Source organism: Canis aureus, chromosome 16 (assembly GCF_053574225.1).
Source record: "Canis aureus isolate CA01 chromosome 16, VMU_Caureus_v.1.0, whole genome shotgun sequence".
Taxonomy (NCBI): domain Eukaryota; kingdom Metazoa; phylum Chordata; class Mammalia; order Carnivora; family Canidae; genus Canis; species Canis aureus.
The window spans coordinates 29773664-29794805 of record NC_135626.1 but is presented as its reverse complement, the minus strand read 5'-3'; the positions used below and the strand labels follow the sequence as shown (position 1 = coordinate 29794805).

Genomic DNA, 21142 nt, shown 5'->3' with positions numbered 1-21142 from the left:
CCCGGGTCTCCAGGATCGTGCCCTGGGCCAAAGGCAGGCGCCAAACCGCTGCGCCACCCAGGGATTCCCCAAAACATCTTTCTTGACTCTATAGCTAATAAGAGCTCCAATTCTGAAAGGTTTACAATAATAATAATTAATATTTTTAATAAACAGCTCTGAAATATGGGCTTGTCCCATAGGGGGCAGCATGGTGTAACAGAAAGAGCTTGGGCTAAGAAATCAGAGACCTGGATTCAAATCACAGCTTTCTTGAACAGCTTACTACATTTGAATCTCAGTTTCCATGTACAGAAAATGGAATTAATAATATCTAAACCTTGAAAACTTTTGTTGAAGATTTTTATTTATTTATTCATGAGAGACATGGAGAGCGGAGACATAAGCACAGACACAGGCAGAGGGAGAAGCAGGCTCCCTAAGGAGAGCCTGACGTGTGACTCGTTCCCAGGACCTGAGGATCACGATCTGAGCCAAAGGCAGATGCTCAACCACTGAGCCATCCAGGTGACCCTAAACTTTGAAAAGTTACTTGTGGTTAAGACAGTATATGTCAGAGATGCAGGGCCTATAATAGACAATAAACTATAGGTACCATACATATTTAATGTTATTACTCTTATAAAAAATTTTAGCAGGGGAGGTGCCTGGGTGGCTCAGTTAGTTAAGCGTCTGCCTTCAGCTCAGGTCATGATCTCAGGGTCTTGGGATAGGGTCCTGCGATTGACCCCCTGCTCCGCAGGGAGCCTGCTTCTCCCTCTCCCTCTGCTCCTCACCACCCTCACCCCCTCCCCCGCCGTTTATGCACTTGCACGCTTATGCACTCTATCTCTCTCAAGTAAATTAGGTATTTTTTTTAAAAGAAAACTTTAGTGGGGATATAAACCTTTTCTATAAGTAAGCTTATCATTCTCTTATATTTCAAAAACCTCAAATATCTAAAAATCAAAGCATGGCAAATAGAAAACTTGAGAGAAAACTAATGTTACCAAAGTATTCTATGATTTGCCAAATAATTTTTTAAAGAATTCTTTGAGTAGAACTTCTCAAGTGTATTTTTGTAGACTGCCACTGAGCTGGGCATACAAATAAAATACCATCCCAGCCATAAGCTAGTCTAGTGGGGGAGACAGATATATTAACAAAATTTCATGGTAATTGCAGATGTGCTATGGTGAGGATATGCATAGGGTGCTAATGGAGTCTTCTGGATGTGTTAACCGTAAACTCTAAGATCAAAGAGAGCTTCCTGGAGGGGGTGACAAAGTACAAAAGGATAAGCAGGAGTTGAGCCAAAAAAGAAAGGAGAGCATTATAGCAAAGGAAGCAGATTGTGCAGTTGTACTGTAGTTCAGGGAACTCTAAGCAGCCTGGCTGAACTCAGGATCCAAGGACACTGTTCAGCCTTTTTCTTTTCATTAAAAAAATATATATATATTTATATATTTATTGGTTATCCACTGTGTTCCAGGCACTCCCTGAGGGAACAGGGTAGCGATAAACAAAACAAAGTTTCCACTTCCACAGAGCTTACATTCTAGAAAAAGTAACATTGAAAACAAACAAGATAATTTCAGATAGTAAATATTCTAATGTATAATACAAAACAGGAATCAAGATGAACAGGGAGAGTGCTGAATTCACTAGAATGATCACAAGAGACTTATCTGTGAAGGTTACATTTGAACCAACCACAGAAAAAGGAGCCTGTAATGCAAAGATCTGGAGTTAGAATATTCCAAGCAATAAAACAATAGGCCCTTAAGTGGGTGAGGGATGAAAAGAAAGCCAAAGTCATTGGAGCAGAGTGAATAAGGGGCTAGAGGTGAGAGAGGGTAGAGAGAAAGGCAGGGGCCAGATCAGGCAAGGCTAAGGTAAGTAGTTTGAACTTTATTCTATTTGTGATGGAAAGCCATTAGAAACTTTTATGCAAGGATTGATATGATCTGAAAATCAAATCTGGCCGTTGTATGAAGAGACCATAGTAGGACAATACTGGAAGCAGGGAGATCCATTATGAAGTTAGTCATAGAGGGATACCAAGTTTTCTGGCTTGAATGTCTCTGGATGTCATGATGCCATTTACCAAAAAAAGGTTAGACCAGAGAACAGACAAGCTTGGATGGCTGGGCATGTTGAATTTGAATTAGTTTTAGGACATTCCTCACAAAAACATCCAGGAGAAAAAAAGGATTATGGGGTCTGGAGCTCAGGAAACAGAACTGGACTAATAATACAGATTTAAGAATTACTGACACATGGGGATGCCTGGGTGGCTCAGCGGTTGGGCGTCTGCCTTCGGCTCAGGGTATGATCCTGAGTCCAGGGATTGTGTCCCACATCAGGCTCCCCACAGGGAGCCTGCTTCTCCTGCTGTCTGTGTCTCTGCCTCTCTCTGTGTCTCTCATGAATGAATAAATAAAATCTTTAAAAAAAAATTATTGACATATGAAATGATGCAGCTACAAAAATGCTTGACATTGGGCAGCCCAGGTGGCTCAGCAGTTTAGCACCGCCTTCAGCCCAGGGCGTGATCCTGGAGTCCCGGGATGGAGTCCCACGTCAGGCTCCCTGCGCGGAGCCTGCTTCTCCCTCTGCCTGTGTCTCTGCCTCTCTCTCTGTCTCTCGTGAAATAAATAAATAAATAAATAAATAAATAAATAAATAAATAAATAAATAAATAAATAATCTTAAATAAAAAATGCTTGACATTCCCTAGAGAGAGCAGTTAAAGTAAGGAGAGAAGAATCTGGAAAGATCCCCATGGGATGGACAGCAAGACTGCTTAGACCAAGAAGGAACAACCAGAGGAAGAAGATAAAAAACAAGAGTAGTGTCACAGAAATTAAAGCATGTCAAATGATGGTGAGAGGTTAAATAAAACTGAAAAGTTGCTATTGGGTTGTTTTGTTTATTTTCAACAAGGAAGTGATCCATAATCTAAATGATAGTTTATGAAGGCAAAGGAGATAGAAACTGAACAGAAGTAGATCAAGGAGTAAATGGGAGGTAAAGGAATAGAACTAGTAAGGATATACTCTTCAAAATCTTGGCTATGAAAGAGTGAAGAGAGGGCAGTAGCTAGAGAGGTCAAGGGTTGAAAGAACATTTTTTAAAAGCAGGATAGACATTCCCTCTGTTGTTCCACAATTTACAGAAGTCTACAACAACTCTTCGATTCTACTTCCACCTTCATAGCCCTTGCCTACCCTCTCTGCTCACAGAACTTTCCCAGTGTTTAATGTTCTCTTGGCTACAGGGTCCTAAGGAAGTCCCCCTTGGCTGTATGAGGGTGGCCTCTCCTGTGCCACAGAAATGCCAAACTCTCATATTGGCCGGATGACGGGTTATACACACTCTCTACTGGGAGGATCTGGCCAATTACATTTGGATTTTATTATTAATCTAAAATGTGAGCGATCATCATTCTGTTCCTTAAAATATAACTCTCTCTTGGGTCCATTTATTTCTCTGAAGCCAAGATTCCATGAGCTGTGAAACACAAAGACGTGAAGGGAAGCAAATGAAAAATGGAACCCAGTGACAGGGAAATTGCTGAGACCTGAGAGAAACATTGAGTGGTCCAATCCCCTCACAAAAGCAAACGCATTTCAGAGCAATGAAATCTGCTCCTGCATACTCTGTCCTCTGTACAGTGTGGCTACTTTTATTTGGAAACCATTTATGCAGAGGAAAAAAAATCCAATTTAGAGGAACATCCCCAGTGAGTTGCTCACAGAGCAGTTTGCCATACAAATCCATTCTGTGTGGGTAGGGTTCACCTAACTTCTGAGAAGCCTGCTTTAAGTCCAGAGTCTATCACAAACCTGCCAGCCCAAGATTCTGTTTTAAGGCTGTTGAGTACCTTGGATTTGTCTGTGTGTATGTGCGCGTGTGTTGGGGGGCAGAGGAGGGGGAGTGGAACTCTTTAACTTAACTTCCCATTTCCGTATGGTTTTCAAACACAAAGTAGAACTCCTCTGAGTCAATTAAAATTAAGCATCTCCCAAGGACCCAAGGGGGGAAAGTTGGCTCCTAGAAAAGGCAACTCAAGGCAGGGGGTGGAACGATTTGGTCCATCACATGGGTATTTTCTCTCCCACTCCTTTTCTGTGGGTATAGTGGTCACAGGCAGCAGCAATTTTTTTTTCCGATACTGCTATTTCTCCTAGTGACGCATGGGTGAGGCAACAGAGGGGAGGGGGATGTTGTTTCCTTCAGATGCATCTGAAGATTATTCTGATCTTCCAAATGTAAATCTTCCTGGTAACCTTTTCCCAGATGATATTAAAAACACTATAGTGTAAACTAAACAGTTCAAAAATCAACAGGAATCTGAAGATGTTATTTCTCTTGGGAAATCAGAAGGTGAACAAACCGATGAGGTTCTACCGAAGGCCTGATGAGAGATTTATTTAAATTCTTCATTTATAAATTATTTAAATTCTACTCAAACACACTGGAAACAGATTCAGTGAAACACACAAAAAAATACAAATTTGGGCAGTGATACATTAAAAAGGTGAAGGTAGATTTTTTTTTTTTTAGGGCAAATACTGCTTTTTATTTCTTTCTGTCCTGCCATGCCCCCTGCCTTTAAGAGAAAAGCAATAGCTTTAAATTAATTATTCTTTCCTGAAATGTCATCTCCACATAACAACCTCAAAATCCACATCAACTCTATTCTGCTGTTGTTGGCCTGATCCACAGAGGCCAGGAGTTGCAACACCCATTACAATGGCAAGAAAGCCAAGCTTCCTAAGCCAGCACTAATACTATGGGCAGAACTTTCATCAAACAACTCCTGGGTCAGTCAGAGGGGAAATGCAAGGTTCTACCAATGCCTGCCCAGTGGGCCCTCTAAGGGAAATTGAGGAGCACAACCAGGTTTATTAAAATAACAACTGGGCAAGGTGCCTACAATGCTTAATGGAGCATATGGCCTGGATCTGGGGATGGAAGCTGCACTTTGCATTCTTTTCCAGGAAGGGAGGGAGTGGCAGTGGCCTAAGTCCCTGGAAACTCTCCTCAGTGCCCTGGCTGGCATCCTGGAGATTTTCCCAGCTTGTTCTGGGAGGGGTATCCCACTCTAAGCAATAGGTTCCACTAATCTTATAATAAATAATACAACCACCATGGAAGTCAAGTATTTAAATTCCCACTAGAACAGTGTTTCCCAATTGTGGGTCCCTGAACCTACAACATTAATATTTACCACGCCATACCCAGCGTATTTTCCTCTCCTTGGGTTATGACAGTTATAACTAGCTCTTCTTTTAATTTGTCTCCTATCTCCCTTGCTCCTAGGAGCTATGGTAAAGAAATTATATCGTTTACTAATTCATTGCTAATCTAGGTTGGGAAATACAGACTGAACTAGAACATCACCAGCACGAGCCACCACAGAAGAGATTATTGTTCTCCTTTTTTATCAATAGTATTCTCACAGCAAAATCTTGAAGTCCATCTGATTACTGGTTTGTATTTTAATGAGTCACCTCTCAATATGTTTTCTAATTATTCTCTAAATATTTAAGGGCAGAATAGCACTTAAGTATTTCTAACAACGTAATTTAAATATCACAGCACCTATGGAGATAGGCAATATAATTACCTATAGGCCATAGAGGAAGAATGGTTCAGAGGGGCTAAGTGATTTGCTCAAGATCATATATACAGTAAGAAGCAAGACAGGACTTCAGCCCAGGTTTGTTTTCCTTTCTGCTACAATTAGGCTGACTCTTATATCACCAGATATAAAGCAAAATGATTTAGGTGATTGTTTTTAGGAATTTCTAAGGCAGATTAAGTAAATTAGCTCCTTCGAGGCTGCCTTCCCTATTGTTTTTAAGAAGCAATCAAATCTCATAATTCTTTATGCTCCCAGATTTCAGTATTTGTTTTAGTTTCAATCAATTCAACATACTTTACTGAGAGCTTTGTATGCAACAGAGAAACAGCACAAGAGGCTAACAACACAATGATGATTAAGTCACAGTCTTGTTAGGAGGTCCTCATGGTCCACTCATATATCCATGTTCAGATTAGATGATCTGGAAAATACAGAAGATTCTCCATGTCCCATTGCTTGACTCCATTGCTTGGTTCATTCCTTCACTGACTTACTTCTTCAACATTTACTGAGCAAAGATAAACAAGACATAGTGCATGCCCTTTAGAGTTCATAGTCCAATAATGGAGATAAACATGAAAATGAACAGTTTATAATAAACCTTGATGAATTCAGTAACAGAGATATAAATAAAATGCCGTAAGAAGCAAGAGAACTAAGCAACTAAGTTTACCTGAGGAAACTTAGTACCTGTGCTAAGGTACTTCCTGAGAGTCTTAAAATATGATTCCCCTTTGAAATTAGGAGGTCAGACCTTTGAAAGCACACTTTCATATACTCCTTAGTCTCCTGCAAATAATAAATGCTCACTATTTGTATGCTGAGAGGTCAAAGTACAAACTGCTCTTGCAAAGTGCTTGATCTGACTGTGGGATGGAAAGAGGAAGAAAGTATCACAAACTCCTCAGCAGTTGCTTGTAGTTAGTCATTTTTACTGTCAGACTTCTAAGGGATTGAATGCTAACCCTAAAACGGTATGTCCATGTCCTACCCCCCATGACCGTGATGTGACCTTATTTGGAAAAAGGGTCTTTGCAGATATAATTAAGGATCTTGAGATGAGATCATTCTGGATTATCAGGGTGAGCCCTAAATCCAATGACAAATGTCCTTATCAGATACAGAAGAGAGTCCATGTGAAGACAAAAGCAGATACTTGAGTGATGCCACCACAGACAATGCTGACAGCCACCAGAAGCTGGAAGTGGCAAGAAAGTACTCCTCCACAGAGCTTCCAGAAGGTGTGCAGCCCTACTGACACCTTTATTTCAGACTTCTGGCTTCCAGAGCTATGAGAAAATACATTTCTGTAATTTTATTTTTATTTTTTAATAGTTTTATTTATTTTTTAATTATTTATTCATTCATTCATGAGACACACAGAGAGAGAGAGAGAGAGAAAGAGAGAGAGAGAGAGGCAGAGACACAGGCAGAGGGAGAAGCAGGCTTCATGCAGGGAGCCCGACATGGGACTTGATCCAAGGTCTCCAGGATCACACCCTGGGCTGCAGGCAGCGCTAAACCCCTGAGCCACCCGGGCTGCCCACATTTCTGTAATTTTAAACCACCCAGGGTAGGCCCGGTGGCGCAGCGGTTTAGTGCCGCCTGCAGCCTGGGGCGTGATCCTGGAGACCCTGGATCAAGTCCCACTTCGGGCTCTCTGCATGGAGCCTGCTTCTCCCTCTGCCTGTGTCTCTGCCTCTCTCTCTCTCTGTCTCTGAATAAATAAATAAAGTCTTTAAAAAATAAATAAATAAATAAACCACCCAGTGTGTGGTGATTTGCTATAGCAGCCACAATAAATTCATATAAGACCTAACATGTTTCTCTAGCAGCACCAACATCTATTACTATTACTAATAGTTTAGTTAATATAACTCTGTGTGGGTTCTGCACAAAGTACAGTAGATGAACCAGGTCCCAGACCACAGGAAGCTTCCATGGAAAGCCATGAAAATGCTAAAGTGAATAGCAGTATGGCAGGTCTTTGAAGTGAGACAAATCTGCATGTGAGCTCCTATCCTGCTACTTACCAGCTATATATGAATTAGAAAACTTAGTAAGAGTAAGCTTTAATAGTCTTATCTGCAAAATGGGAATTGTTATAAGCATTAAATAGGATAAAGGACCTAGACTACTTAGCATAATGGCTGGCCCACAGTAAGGACTAAGAAATATCAGGTATTGTTATTTCTAGTGTGGACGCAAAGGAATACATGTGGACAGTGAATAGACAACACTGATCAGATAGGAAGGAAGCTCAAATAAAGTCAATTCTTTGGATCTTATAACAACCCGATTTCAAATCTTTAACCTCTCTTCCTCATCACACCGATGGCAGCTATTGCTGCCATCACCAAAATAACCCATAGTTCTGAGATCCTATTATTGGCAACGCCCAATTTTTCTCACAAAAGATGAGGAAAAGTGCTAAAACTTGTTTTAAGATTATTAAAGTCATTCACCCCAGCCTTTATCCAATTCTCTCCTAACCTAAAAATCTTTTTATATCTTCTTCCCTACTTCATGCCCTTCCCATCTTTTTTTACTAAAAACTAATGCCAGCCTGGTGTTCATAAGTAATCACCCCTTCCTGTTATGCCCATCAGCCTACCACTCTTTATCTTCAACAGTTCAATCTCCAGTGGTTCCTCCTCTGCCCATAAACATCTTCCTTCAGCCTTACAACCCACCAGGCTCTCATTCCATCTCCTCCAGGATATTTTGGTCAATCCCTCAAGCTCAATCCATCCCAAACTAACTTTACCACCTCTTCCACTGCCCAACCCAGCCCAAATCCACTGCCTAACCCTGCTGCATTTAACTCCTCTAGTTTAATGCAGATACCACCATTCAGATACTAAACCTTGAAACCTGGAAGTCACTTCAGGACCTTTATACTCCAAGTTGTCTGTAACACTTTTCCCTCAAACTTTCACATAGCTGGTTCCTTCTGACCAACAAGGTCTCACCTAGACTCCCTTCTCTACAGGGATTCCTCCCCTGGCTATGTTAGCAAAAGAACCTTCCTCCCAAGTCACTCTTTAGCTGAAGCCCAATTTCATTTTCTTCATAGAACTTTGCACTACCTGAAATTAATCTTATGTATTTTTTTACTTATTTGTTTTAATCCATTCTCTATGAGCTACTTAAAAGCAGATGCCATATCTGCCTAGCATGAAACACGTGCTTAATAAACATCTTTGAATGAGAAACATTCCTGGATTTCTATTTTCCTCCACATTAACCATCACTCTTGCACAGCCCTACAACCTGAAAAAGATAAATATTTAAAAGAAACACAGCGTGGACCTTAGCCTCCTGGTTGGCCTCCCTGCTGTCTGTTTCCTCCTCATCCAGTTCATCTTATATCCTACCTGCTACAGAATTATTCTAAATCACAGCTCTCAATTCATCAATTACTTCTTCAAAATTTTGAAGACACTACCTATTGGGTACAAAATTAGGCACAAACTCCTTATCTAGAATTCACTATTCTCTTCTGGCTCCACCCTACCTTTTAAAAAATCAAATTCCCTCTTTAACCATTTATTTTAAAATAATTAGAGAAATAGTAAGTTGCAAAGAAATGTACAGGAATTTACATGTATCCTTCCCCCAACCTCCCCAATGTCAACAACTTACACAGCTCTTATACAATATCACAACTGAGAAGCTGGTACAATCCACAGAGCTTATCCAGATTTCCCTCGTTACATACATTCTTGTGCATGCATGTGTGTATGTGTGCATACACAAGCACTCAGGCTTACCTGTATAGCTCTATGCAGTTGTATCATATGTGTAGCCTTGGGTAATCACCACCATAACCAAAATACTCAACTGTACCACCACCACAAAACTCTGTTTTCCCTTTATTGCCTCATTTATCTCCCCCATCACTACCCCTGCTACCACCATCTACTCTTCATGTCTATATAAATGGAACTCTTTTTATTGGTAAGTAGTATTCCATAGTATGGACGTACCAGAGTTTAACAATTCATCCACTGAATGACATCTGGATAGTTTCCTGTTTGGGGCTAATACAAATAAAATTGCTATGAACATTCATGTACAAGTCCTGCATGAAAATAGTCTTAATTTTCCTAGGATAAATTCTTTAGAGTGCAATCAATGACATCTTACTTTTGTAGCCTCATTTTCCCAAGATTCTTTCCTGTTCCCATATTATAGTCAAATAAGACCACTGGTACTGTTTCTACTTCCTCTCTGATTCCTAATCCTCTCATCATTTGCATATTTATTATTAATAACTGCCTAAATCTCTTTTTTAAAGTGGATGCAGAAATAAATTAACATAGAGTACAGGGGCACCTGGATGGCTCAGTGGTTGAGCATCTGCCTTTGGCTCAAGTTGTGATCCCAAGGTCCTGGGATGGAGTCCTACATCGGGCTCCCCTCAGGGAGCCTGCTTCTCCCTCTGCCTGTGTCTCTGTGTCTATCATGAATAAATAAATAAAATCTTTAAAAAACCTTAGAGAGAGAACAGAGATGAATGAGGGAACAAATAAATAAGAGATAATATTTTATCAGTCCTGTATCAATGAAAGGTGATCTCTTTCCTATAAACCTGCATCATATTTGCTAAACTCCTCTTACAAAATCTATGTTCTTCCAGTCTCATGGATGTATACATGCCCTATACTTCCATTAGTACAGTAAACTTCCTGGAGACAGATCACTTCTTATTAATTTTATATTTACTTGGACATCAAGTACAGTGGTTCTGTTAGAGCAGGAACTCAAGCAAAACAGAATCTTCATTATTGAAATGAATGGATGAATTAAATATATTTTCCCTAAGAGGGCTCTGATATAACCAGGAATCCAGGATGTTATGTTTGCATTAAAAAAGACAACTAATGATACAAGTCTATACAGGCTAAGTGCCAAAGGATAATAGAAGCAAGAAGTGTTAGAAAAGTACAGACAAGTGAGTGATTTTTTTCTGGAACAGTTGGGGAATTTTTCCTTAAGGCTACGTTTGAGGGAAACTCTGAACAGATGAGTAGAACCCAGAAAAGTAGAAAAGGGAGTCCTTTTCGATAGACATTAAAGAACAATATATGGGTTGATCTCATTCTTTGTAGCTGCTGGACAATGTTCCATAATACAGATGTGTCCAGATTCTTAAACCATTCTCCTAATAACAGACATTTAGGTGTGCATCTGTTAGGATTAAGTTTGGATCCGTGTCACAAAAGACACAAAAAAAAGAGTATCGTGAAAAAGATACTTTATTTCTCTCACATGAAGGAAGCCCAGGTAGACAATTCATTATTAGTATGTGGATTCCATGGTCCTCACACTCCCTGCTCCATTTTTCAGCTCCACCACTCTAGCTTATGGCTTTTTTCCCCAAGGTTGCCTCATGAGCCTAGCCAACACATCCTGTTATAGGCAACTGAAAAGGAAAGAGAAACAAACAAAAGTGGCCTACCTCCAAGATAAGCCAGATCCCTTTATGCAGTCTTCCAGAAGTTTCATACAATACTTTCAGTTCTAACTCGCTGGCCAGAACTTAGTTATATGAGCATCCTAGCTGCAAGGGAAGCTGAAAAAATGTAATCTTTTACATGAGTGCATTGTTGTCTCAAAGAAAATTTAAGATTCATAACCAAAAAAGGATAATAAATACTGAGTAGCAACCAGAAGTGAGAGAACAAAACTGAAATCATGCCCTGCCAATTAGTAAGCACACACATCATCTTCCATAGTCAGGAAAAAGAGAAAGAAAAGAAGCACTTCACGCCGACCCTGAAATAAACAAACAAGCAAAAAATAAGGGTGGGGGGAGGTACAGTGGGGAGAATTACATCTGGTTCTACTTCCTAAAATAGAAGAAATCTTAATCCTGTTTGTGTAAATTACTGACTCCTTACAAAAGTTTTCCCTTAAGTCTGCAATATTCTTATGATAATCATGTCTGATTTTCCACCATGAACAAAGTAACTATAACCTTGTAATCCTGTCGGTTTTTACTTTAAATACCTGTTATATTTTTCAATCAGCAAGCCAGTCCTGAATTTGGACTCGCTTGCAGAACTTTGCAAGTAAAGTATTTTTCTTTTCTCAAGAGATTTCTCTTTTCTTATTACTTTGGTGCCTCTAAGTCTTCCTTTCACACGTCTCAGCCACAGGATTCTTTCTTGTTTTCACTATTATAAATCATATTGCAGTAAACAACTTGTAAACGCCTCCGTACACAGAGTGGCAATTTTTCAAACACAGATATCTAAAAAAGGACTTGCTGGGACAAATGAAATATGCGTTTCTAATACAGTCTACCAAAACACTATCTGAAGAGCTGTGCTAGTTTATATTCCCACCATCATTCTATGAACGTTCCTGATTCCCCACACATCACCAACACATGAGATTATCACTCTTTTTATTTTTAGCAAATCTGATGGGCAAAAACATATCTTGTTATTTCAATATGCATTTCCCAATTACCACATAATTAGTGATTATAGTCTATGTTGAACATCTTTATTATGTTTATTAGCCATTTGTCTTAATTATTCTTTGAAGACCTGATTATCATCTTCTCATTTGCTTGTCTTCTTATGGATTTACAGAAGTTCTTTATATATTCTGGTTATTAATCTTTTGTTATACATAGTATTACTGTTTTCTTCCAATCTATCACTTACCTTTTTGCTTCGTTTATAGTATCATTTGATTTACAAAGTATTAAACTGTGATGCAGTCAAATTTGTCACTTCTCTGACTTCTAGGATTTTGTCTTGCTCACAAAGACAATGCCACCCTAAAATCACAAACATAATGTCTTCTGTTACTTGTAGGGTTTGTCTGTTACATTTAAACTACACAAAATTTATTTTTACATATGCCATGAGGTAGGATTTTCTCTAATTATTTTGCTAAAGGGATAACTAATTGTCCCAATACTATATCCTAATCTATTCATTTCCCTACTTTGAAATGTTATCTTTGGAGCACCTGAGTGGCTCAGTGGTTAAATGTCTGCCTTTGGCTCAGATCGTGATCCCAGGGTCCTGGGATCAAGTTCCACATCAGGCTCCCTATAGGGAGCGTGCTTCTGCCTCTGCCTATGTCTCTGCCTCTCTCTGTCTGTGTGTCTCATGAATAAATAACATCTTTAAAAGAAAAATTGTTATCTAAATGACCACACAGAATTAGCACTATTTGTGGACCTTACTTTTCTGTTCTACAGATCCATCTGTCCATTTCAATACTACAAAGTTTTAGTTATCAAAACTCTGAAGTATTTTTTGATATCTGGTAAATGAGGCCCCTCCCTATTGTATCTTTTAAAAAAAAATGTTGGCTGTTGTCATGAATTTTTTTCTTCCAGATGACTTTAAGCTTCACTTTACTAAATCCCATTTAAAAGTCTTATGGAGATTTTTTTTTTTTTTTTTGTATTGAGATTGCCTGATTTGTAGATTAGCAATTCTTCTTTTTCTTTTTAAATTTCATTTATTTGAGAGAGAAAGAGAGCAGGACTGGGAGGAGCAGAGGGAGAGACTCTTGAGCAGACTTAGTGCTAAGCACGGACTCCAACTCGGAGCTCCACCTCACAAGCCTGTTATCACTGCTTCAGGAGAAACCAAGATCCATTGCTTGACAGACTCTGCCACCTAGGCACTCCTAGCTGTTTTTCCTTTTTAAGAGTACTTGCATGTTTTCAAAATTAGCAAATACTTACCAAATATGTACTTTGGGCTTGAGTTCTGTGGGAAATTCAAAAGATTTTTAAGACAGTCCTTGCCCTACAGAAATGTACAACCTGACTGAGAGGGAGAAAAATATATAAACAACTGCATTAAATGACTAATATCTATAGAACTAAACTTGTGACTCACTTATGGTCACTACAGTATGCACTTTAGGCTTATTTTTGCCTCTCATTTTACTACTGTCTTTGTTTTTCCTTTGGCTTTTTTTCTTCTTCTTTTTAAACACCTGACAACTGGGGTAAATGTTTATCAACATAATCGATTTCTATTTTACAGTCATCCCGGGTAAGAAGTTCTATTATCATCCCCAGTTTACAGAGAAGAAAACTAAAGCTCAAAGAATTTAAGTCACTTTCTCAAGATCACAGAACAAGTAGATGGAGGATAGCTAGGATATGAAACCCAGTTAACGGGACTTCAGTCCCCATAGTGATACTCTTCTCCCTTCCCCCTTTTACGGTCCTGCTACTTTTATCAAATGCAAAAAAAAAAAAAAAATCATCTCTAAAATAAGGATAGGGAATGAATAAATGAGTTAACATTCAGCTTTCCTATTTAATCCTCTCTACACATGCCCAGCCAATAATAAAAGTGCATATGGGGAACTAGGACACACTCCCCTCTGCCACTGTCCAGGTTGGACCCTTCCTATCTCTTAGGCTCAGCAAAGGACAGGACCCACTACAGAATTTACAGAGCCCAGACAGCCCGGGTGGCTCAACGGTTTGGCTCCGCCTTCGGCCCAGGGTGTGATCCTGGAGACCCGGGATCGAGTCCCACGTCAGGCTCCCTGCATGGAGCCTGCTTCTCCCTCTGCCTGTGTCTCTGCCTCTCTCTCTCTCTCTCTCTCTCTCTCTGTGTGTGTGTCTCATGAATGAATGAATGAATGAATGAATAAAAATCTTAAAAAAAAATTTACAGAGCCCTGTGCAAAACCAAAATGTGTGGCCTCTTGTTCGAAAATGAGGACTACCTTCCGGAGGTGGAGAGACCGTGACCTGAAGCGCAGGGCCCTTCTAGGCACAGGATCCTACCTCCACGAAGCAGGCCCCGACTAAGAGTTTTCTCTCTTTTCTAACCGGGGTGTCTGGCTTTGCAGATTCACAGCCCTGCTCTGATGAAGAAGGCTGCTCAGAGGTCTTCCTCCCCACCGACAGCGACTACGACTCCAGTGACGCTCTGAGCCCCAGAGACCTGGACCTGGTGTACCTGTCCTCACACGACATCGCCCAGCAAGCGCTAAGCGGCCTAAGTGGCAGCGCCCCCGACGTCCTGCAGGTGCACGACGTGAAGAGTCCCCAGGGGCCGGGCCAGGAGCCCCAGGCCCGGGTCCCGGGGCCGGATCCCGACCACTCGTGCGCCGAGGTCCTCCACAGCCTGAGCCTCTCAGGCTTCCCGTCCAAGAACCACGCCAAAATGGCGCCGGGCTCGCGGCCGCCGCTGGGTTTCCTGGGAAAGCGGAAGCCGCCCAAGCACCAGCACTGCGGGGGCTTCAGCCGCCACCATCGCTGGCTGCGCATGCGCAGCGAGACGCAGTCGCTGTCGCTGTGCGAGGGCGTTTACACTCAGCATCCATCCCGGGCCTGCGGCCTGACCCGGGAGCCCCCGGAGGCCGAGCGTCTGGGACCTGCCCCCGACGGGCCCCGCAGCCTGGTTCTGGCCCACACCGCAAGCCTCCCGGAGGACGGGAAGAGCCGCCTCCAGGACCCGAGGCCCGCCGTGCGCCGCATCTACGTGGAGCCCTACCCCGCCGCCCTGGTGGACGCAAAGCCCTGGGCCGCCTTGAGCCCGCCCCCCGGAGGCCCCTCGGGCCTGCCCAGCCCCACGGGCCGCGACATGAGCCCCGAGGGTCCGACCACCTCGCCGGTGTCGGAGATACTCAGCAGCATGCTTTAGGGACAGCCTCCGTTCCTTCGCCCGCCCCCATTGTGTCCCCATCCCTTTTCAAATAGTTTGAATGTTAAAACTCCAAAAGTTACAGGTTCAAGGTACCCCCCCCCCCCGCACCTTTTTTTTTTTTTTTTTTCTTAGGATAGAGTTGGTCGGAGGTGAGAGTTGGCCAGTGTTCTTCCCCGTTCAGGGCATAGAAGAGCTTTTGTGTCAACACGGAGTCGTAGACACAAGGGTTCAAACCCGCCAACCTGCTGTGGGTTGGGCACAACTCACGTGTGGCTGAGGCAGGGCAACCTGAAGAGCCACCCCCAGTTCCGCAGCTGGCTCTGTAACTTGACCTTTGGGTTCAGGGCTGTTTCATGAATTTGTGATGGATGAGGAGGAGTTCTAGAGAGGAAAATAAGATTAGCCTTGTTTTTTCCTTCCGTTACAAACCCCTAAAAGAGTTTAAGGGAAAGAAGCCCAGGTTGTGTCTTCGGGACACAAGGTCAAGGGGACTTGTTCTAGGTTCCCAGTCAGCTACGCCAAGGCATTCCAAAGTGCAGGGTTCTCAGCTGGTCACCAAATCCAATTCATTCATCAGCACCCATAAGACGAAGTAGGCAGGACCTTTCTTCACTTAGTGCTGTGTGGAAACCACCAGAAGCAAAAGTAGAGGATGCTTTGCTTCCGGCTTTGTCCTGCAAAGGTGAAACAGGACCCAAAGCAGCCCTTCCTTCACACTCAGCTCCCATTCAAGCGTGAAAAATGGGTCTTCTATTATTCAGAGTGCAAGGAGATAGCTGAATTACATGAAAACCTGGATTAAAGACAAAACAAGGAGCAAAGAGAGAGAGATGGGCAAAAATGCATTTCCTCTACAATCCTAAGTAAAGTCCATGGGGCTTTGTCTCTGAAAATGATAGTGGATCTGCTTGGATTCTTTGGTGATGGAATGTCATTGATCCAGACGGTGCCCTGCAGATATGGCCAGCAGTTGATGAAGTCCTTACAGCCTCACTGGCACATCTACTCACTCCTACAACACAAGTTACAGCACAGATTATCCTTTTCAATTCCCGCCTTCCAAAGTCCGGTTTTGCCCTTGGATCAGCTAGACCACTGGCCTCAAGGAAAATCTTTCCTTAGAAGTCCCTGTCGATGGTTCCAAGACTGTGCCTTGTGACACCTGAAAATCATGCTTTGGTCTCAGTGCCTCCCACCTGACTTTCTCACAAATGAGAAACCCAAATCAAAGAGAAATCACACTGCATATTCAAAAAAGGTCTGAGCCTTCTCTCATTTCCTGGAGCCAGGACTCATTCAGTTTACTGATATTCTAAATGGTCCTTTTCTGCTTCACAGGCATTTTGGTTAAATATTGCTCTTTATGGGCCCTACCCCTGTCCTCACAGTTCTACCATTCCTCCTCATGGGAGTTCATACAAAGTCCCCTGTTCACAATGTTATTCCGATCCCTTCCATTTTTAAAACATTTGATTTAAACATAAATAATTACCCTGGCGGAAAGGTAGAGATTTGGCCCATGGCCTATGGTCATTAGAAAACTAAGGCCCAGAGCTCAATCTTTATTTTTTTAAGAGATTTTATACTCAGTAACCACCACCTTCACCATCACCCCCAACCCCAAACAAAGAATCTTGAGCAGAATCACTGTGCCTGCTTTTCTATGATTGCAAAAATTTTAAAATGCAGTTTTCTTCTGTTCTGAGTGAACCCTATGTAAACGGAGTGTTAGAGCTAGAAAGGACCATAAAATTAGTCTAAGTCCTTGCATTTACAGATGAGTCAGTTAAAGCCTAGAGAGGTTAAGTAATTTGCTCAAGGTCACAGAGCTAGTTTAGTCTCAGAGTTAGGGTCACAACCCACAACCATTCCCTTTACAGTAGCCTGGCCCATTGGGAATCGATGCATACCTAGCCAACTTTTGGTTGCCTATAGGCTACTTACCTAGTTTGTAAAATATCTTTTAATTCCAAATTCAACTTCTTTTTTCAACCTTTACCTAACAGATTTCCATTATCACAGAGCTCCTTGTTGCCAGGAAATACAAATTTCACGTAATCAACATGTAAGCTAAGTTAATTAAAAAGCAAATTTGAAAGAAATGTCATTTAAAATTACATACCACATGACTCCCCTACAATAACAAAAATGACTTAGTCTTCTGCACTCAGTCTCTACTTATTTCTGATCATGGGACAGATTATATATGTTGAAAGCTGGAATTGTGAAAACCTAAGAAACCAAGTGATTCTCTGATTCTGACCTTTCTGGTGGCATGGAAGGACATTTGTGACTGTGAATTACATGGGAGGCATTCAATGGGCAGCAAAAGCAGGGACTGACCCACCCTTTTGGTCCCTCATTTGGTCAGCAAGTTCTGGCACATTGACTAAATAATGACTCATGAAGTAAAATTGCATTAAATCCAAACCCGCTAATTTATATTGAGAGCACGGGTTATTTTTTCACCTTCTATGAGGAAAAGAGATGCATGCCCATGAAATGAATATTGCAAAAAAAAAAAAAAGAAAGAAATGAATATTGCACATTCGATTTCAATGGGATGACAATGAGTCAACTTGAAAATGCATTTTCCTAGCAATATTCCTATATAGAAATGGATGTTACATTCTCAGTAATTATCCATTTGTTCAAGTAGGTTCCCTTCACCTGTACCTCCACTTTGCAACAAACATCTCGTGAGCCTAGTTTAATAGATTCCTGTGAGAAACAATTATGTTCTCTAATTCACAATCCTTTATTCATTTGTCCAGACCTCTCATTACAGAGACTTTACAACTTCTGAGCATTTTTTGTTTGCTTGTTTGTTTTCTTTTATCCTGATGTTTTTGTTTTGTTTTGTTTTGGATATGATGGACTTTTTTCTTTTTCTTTTTCTTTTTAAATCCAGTCTGGGAGCCTCTGGAGGAAACTTTGCTGGCCCATAATTTTTGTACCATGCTTAACTCTCACTGGTATTATCCAGCTCTCATCATTTGTGAAAACCTCCAAAAAATCAATGACCAAGTCCCTCCCATATGTCTGTCTCTATTCTGAGTCCCATGGAAAACAAAGAATCAAGAACAAAACACATTCCTGGGCCACAAGGAGCTCACAGTCTGATAGGAGTGCAGCCATCATCACCATACATCTTCTCACTGATGTTTTAGAGGAGGCAAAAGCTTGTCTCCTCAACCAGACCATCCTAGGACAAGGTACGTTGGGCTAAACATCATTGATTTCACTCTTTCCAGCTCTTCATAAAGGAAGACAAGCCTGGAAATACAAGTCACCAATGTATATGCTTGGCAACCATTTACAAGGCTATCACATCCTCTTAATTGGTGAGGGGAACTGGGAGACAGTAATTAAAAACATTTACTCTAGGGAATGGGTATTTTAAGAAGTGGGGACTTAAAGATGAGACCCACTCCATTTTAAGAACATTCACTAATGTTCAAAGCAATAATTACACTGGATAAAATGGTTCCATTTGGATTGAAAGTTGAAGCCAGTAGTAATAATATTCCTCCAGCCCCCATTCCTGAAGGATCCCAAAGCACTTTATGAAAAGCAATGACTGAAGCCTTGTTGTACTCCCCTAAAAAGACCTTGTCTGGGAGCCACCTGGCAAACACCTACCCTGTCCTTGCCAGGAGATCGTGCCAGACAAGTGGGAAAGAGGACTGGCCTCTCATTCATTGTTATCCTGCCACACGAAGGTGCACTCTGGCGGGCATTCAGCTCTTCCCTTGAAGACAGCAATTTTAGACAAAGAGGCACACCAGAAAATCCCAACTTCTTGGCCTCCCCCTTATTCTTCATGCTCTACCCAAGATGTACTCGCTTTCTCTTGGAGAACTATCAATTCAAGCTATTAAGGGGTCTGCAGTGGATTTAGGTTCCCCTAGTTCTGTCAATGGCACACAGAAGTCACTGGATTCTTAAAATTGATACTGTTGGAAAGATGATGGCATTCCCTTACAGTACTCTCAAGTTTGTATGCAGCAGAACTACAGCAGAGAGTGTGCATCTCTTGGTATATTTGTTTATTGAATTATAACATACCATTTAGAGAGGGTAGTTACAGGTTAACAAGAGAACACTCCCAGAGAATTACAAGTCACTTTATAAAAGTGAAATATTTTCCCAGATGATTCAGTGACGCAAACCTGAGCGGGTTTTTTTTTTTTTTTTTTTTTTTTTTCCTGCTCATACCTTTAAGGAAAAATTTAAGGGAGCTATTTGGAAAGCAATGATACTTCTTCACAGGTAGTAGAGTGAACAGGGAAAAACTTGTTTCTTTGCAGGTCACCTCTCATAAGATGTTCAAACACATGGCTTACGACTGTTAAGCTCAACTTCAATGCGGCCTTACAAACAACAAGGGTAGTGTATTTGAAACTATGTTGCACAGCTTGGAAACTTATTCTAAGATCCTAATTCAGAGTTTTTCTGAGGTGTTGAACTTTGCCATTAGCAAAAAGTATTTTTAGAAAAATCCATTGACTGTTTATGAAGCACTGATTTCGCCATATTTCAGGTCTCTGATTTTTCCACCACATCTGCACCCAGTGAGCTATATTTGTTGTTTTCAAGTATTTCTTCTATTTCCATTATTAATGAATTTGTAAAATGGTTATTCAAAAAGACAGTTGGTTTTGTTTAACAACCAAATAGGTAGATAGATGGTGAAAATATTCTATTTTGATAAGGGAAGGAAGAGGTTTATTGTGGTTGTTTTAAATATTACCCTAGGGTCCTTCCACTCCAGATACATACTTTTTTTTTTTTTTTTTTTTTTTTTTTAGCGAAAGCCAATATTTAACTTAGTGGCAAATGTTATCAAGCTATTATTAGCTAATGCTCTTTGGTCCTCTTCCTTCAGTCCATGATATGAAGGTCTGAATATGCTTTCACAGTAACCACTATCCGGTAGTTGATTTATAAAAACCAAGTCTGGCAAATTGTTGTGTTAAGTCAGCCTGAGTTGCTGTGTTGCTTCTTGCCCTGTGACCAACCAGATTTGGGGGAATATTCCGTGTGCATGGTCACAAGCATCAGTTTAGTGTTTGTGATGGAAAAAAATTAAAGATGTGTGTGTGTGTGTGTGTGTGTGTGTAGTGGGAGAGAGATATTTCATAGAAAAAGTAATTTAAGTGACATTCTATTAGGCAGTGTTTAATTGCTTCCTGCCTGATGTGTACATAGTGATTTGGCTTATTATTGGTTATTTGTTCAAAACTTAATGTATCTTGTTGCTATGTATGCAACTGAGTGTATGTAAAAGTTTAGACTTCGGTACATTATCCGCACAATTTTGTGTGCTTTAAACCTCTGTAAATGTACAGATGAATCACGTATGGTGTATTAAATGTGACCTCCTCTCTTGAAACAATAATATTTTGTAGTATGTACTTTTGCAAACTATTTGAACATTTTAAATGGATATTGTAAATGGCCAGTACACTCAATCATAAACAACACTGGTAAAACGCATGCCTCTTCAACCTCCCAGTTTATAAGAAGAGGTCAGGGGTTAACAAGAATTAAGATAATTTTTCTAATGGCAAGTATTTTTGATAATTTCCTACCTGCTTAATTGTATTTGAAAGAAAAATTGTCAACAGAAGAAATCTTAGCTAGCAGAGGGAATGACTTTATTTCATAAGCATTAAATAATGCTCATATACTTTATATCTAACTTGATGATGTTGAAATATAGTTCATGGGAGAAGAAGTGAAAAGTATTTTTGATCCTTCATAAGATCTTTTGCTGTTTCAAAGACACTTTCCAAGCCCTCTGTCTTCAGTGTGGAGAAATGTCAATTAAATAATAAACTAATAGAATTGTCAGTAA

General features: G+C 40.8%; 1 protein-coding gene and 1 long non-coding RNA gene across 8 annotated transcripts in view; one reads left to right on the top strand and one right to left on the bottom strand.

Annotated features, from left to right (window-relative positions):
• Positions 1-14824, bottom strand: part of LOC144286316 (uncharacterized) — a 22449-nt gene extending 7625 nt beyond the window's left edge. Inside the window, exons 1-5 of one of the 6 annotated variants that reach the window (XR_013354364.1) lie at positions 14593-14824; positions 13353-13437; positions 12313-12428; positions 11097-11210; positions 5927-6140 (exon numbers count right to left, since the gene is read on the bottom strand). This is a non-coding gene — a long non-coding RNA (uncharacterized LOC144286316). The other 5 variants (XR_013354367.1, XR_013354368.1, XR_013354365.1 and 2 more) reach the window with 5 other exon arrangements.
• The window catches only part of ANKFN1 (ankyrin repeat and fibronectin type III domain containing 1), a 298786-nt gene extending 277644 nt beyond the window's left edge, over positions 1-21142 (top strand). The window contains exon 20 of one of the 2 annotated variants that reach the window (XM_077852611.1): positions 14483-21142. In XM_077852611.1, the coding sequence (XP_077708737.1) occupies positions 14483-15279 (797 nt within the window). In that variant the 3' untranslated portion in view covers positions 15280-21142. Of the gene's footprint in view, positions 1-2719; positions 2893-14482 lie in introns of those variants that run through there. The other variant, XM_077852610.1, reaches the window with a different exon arrangement.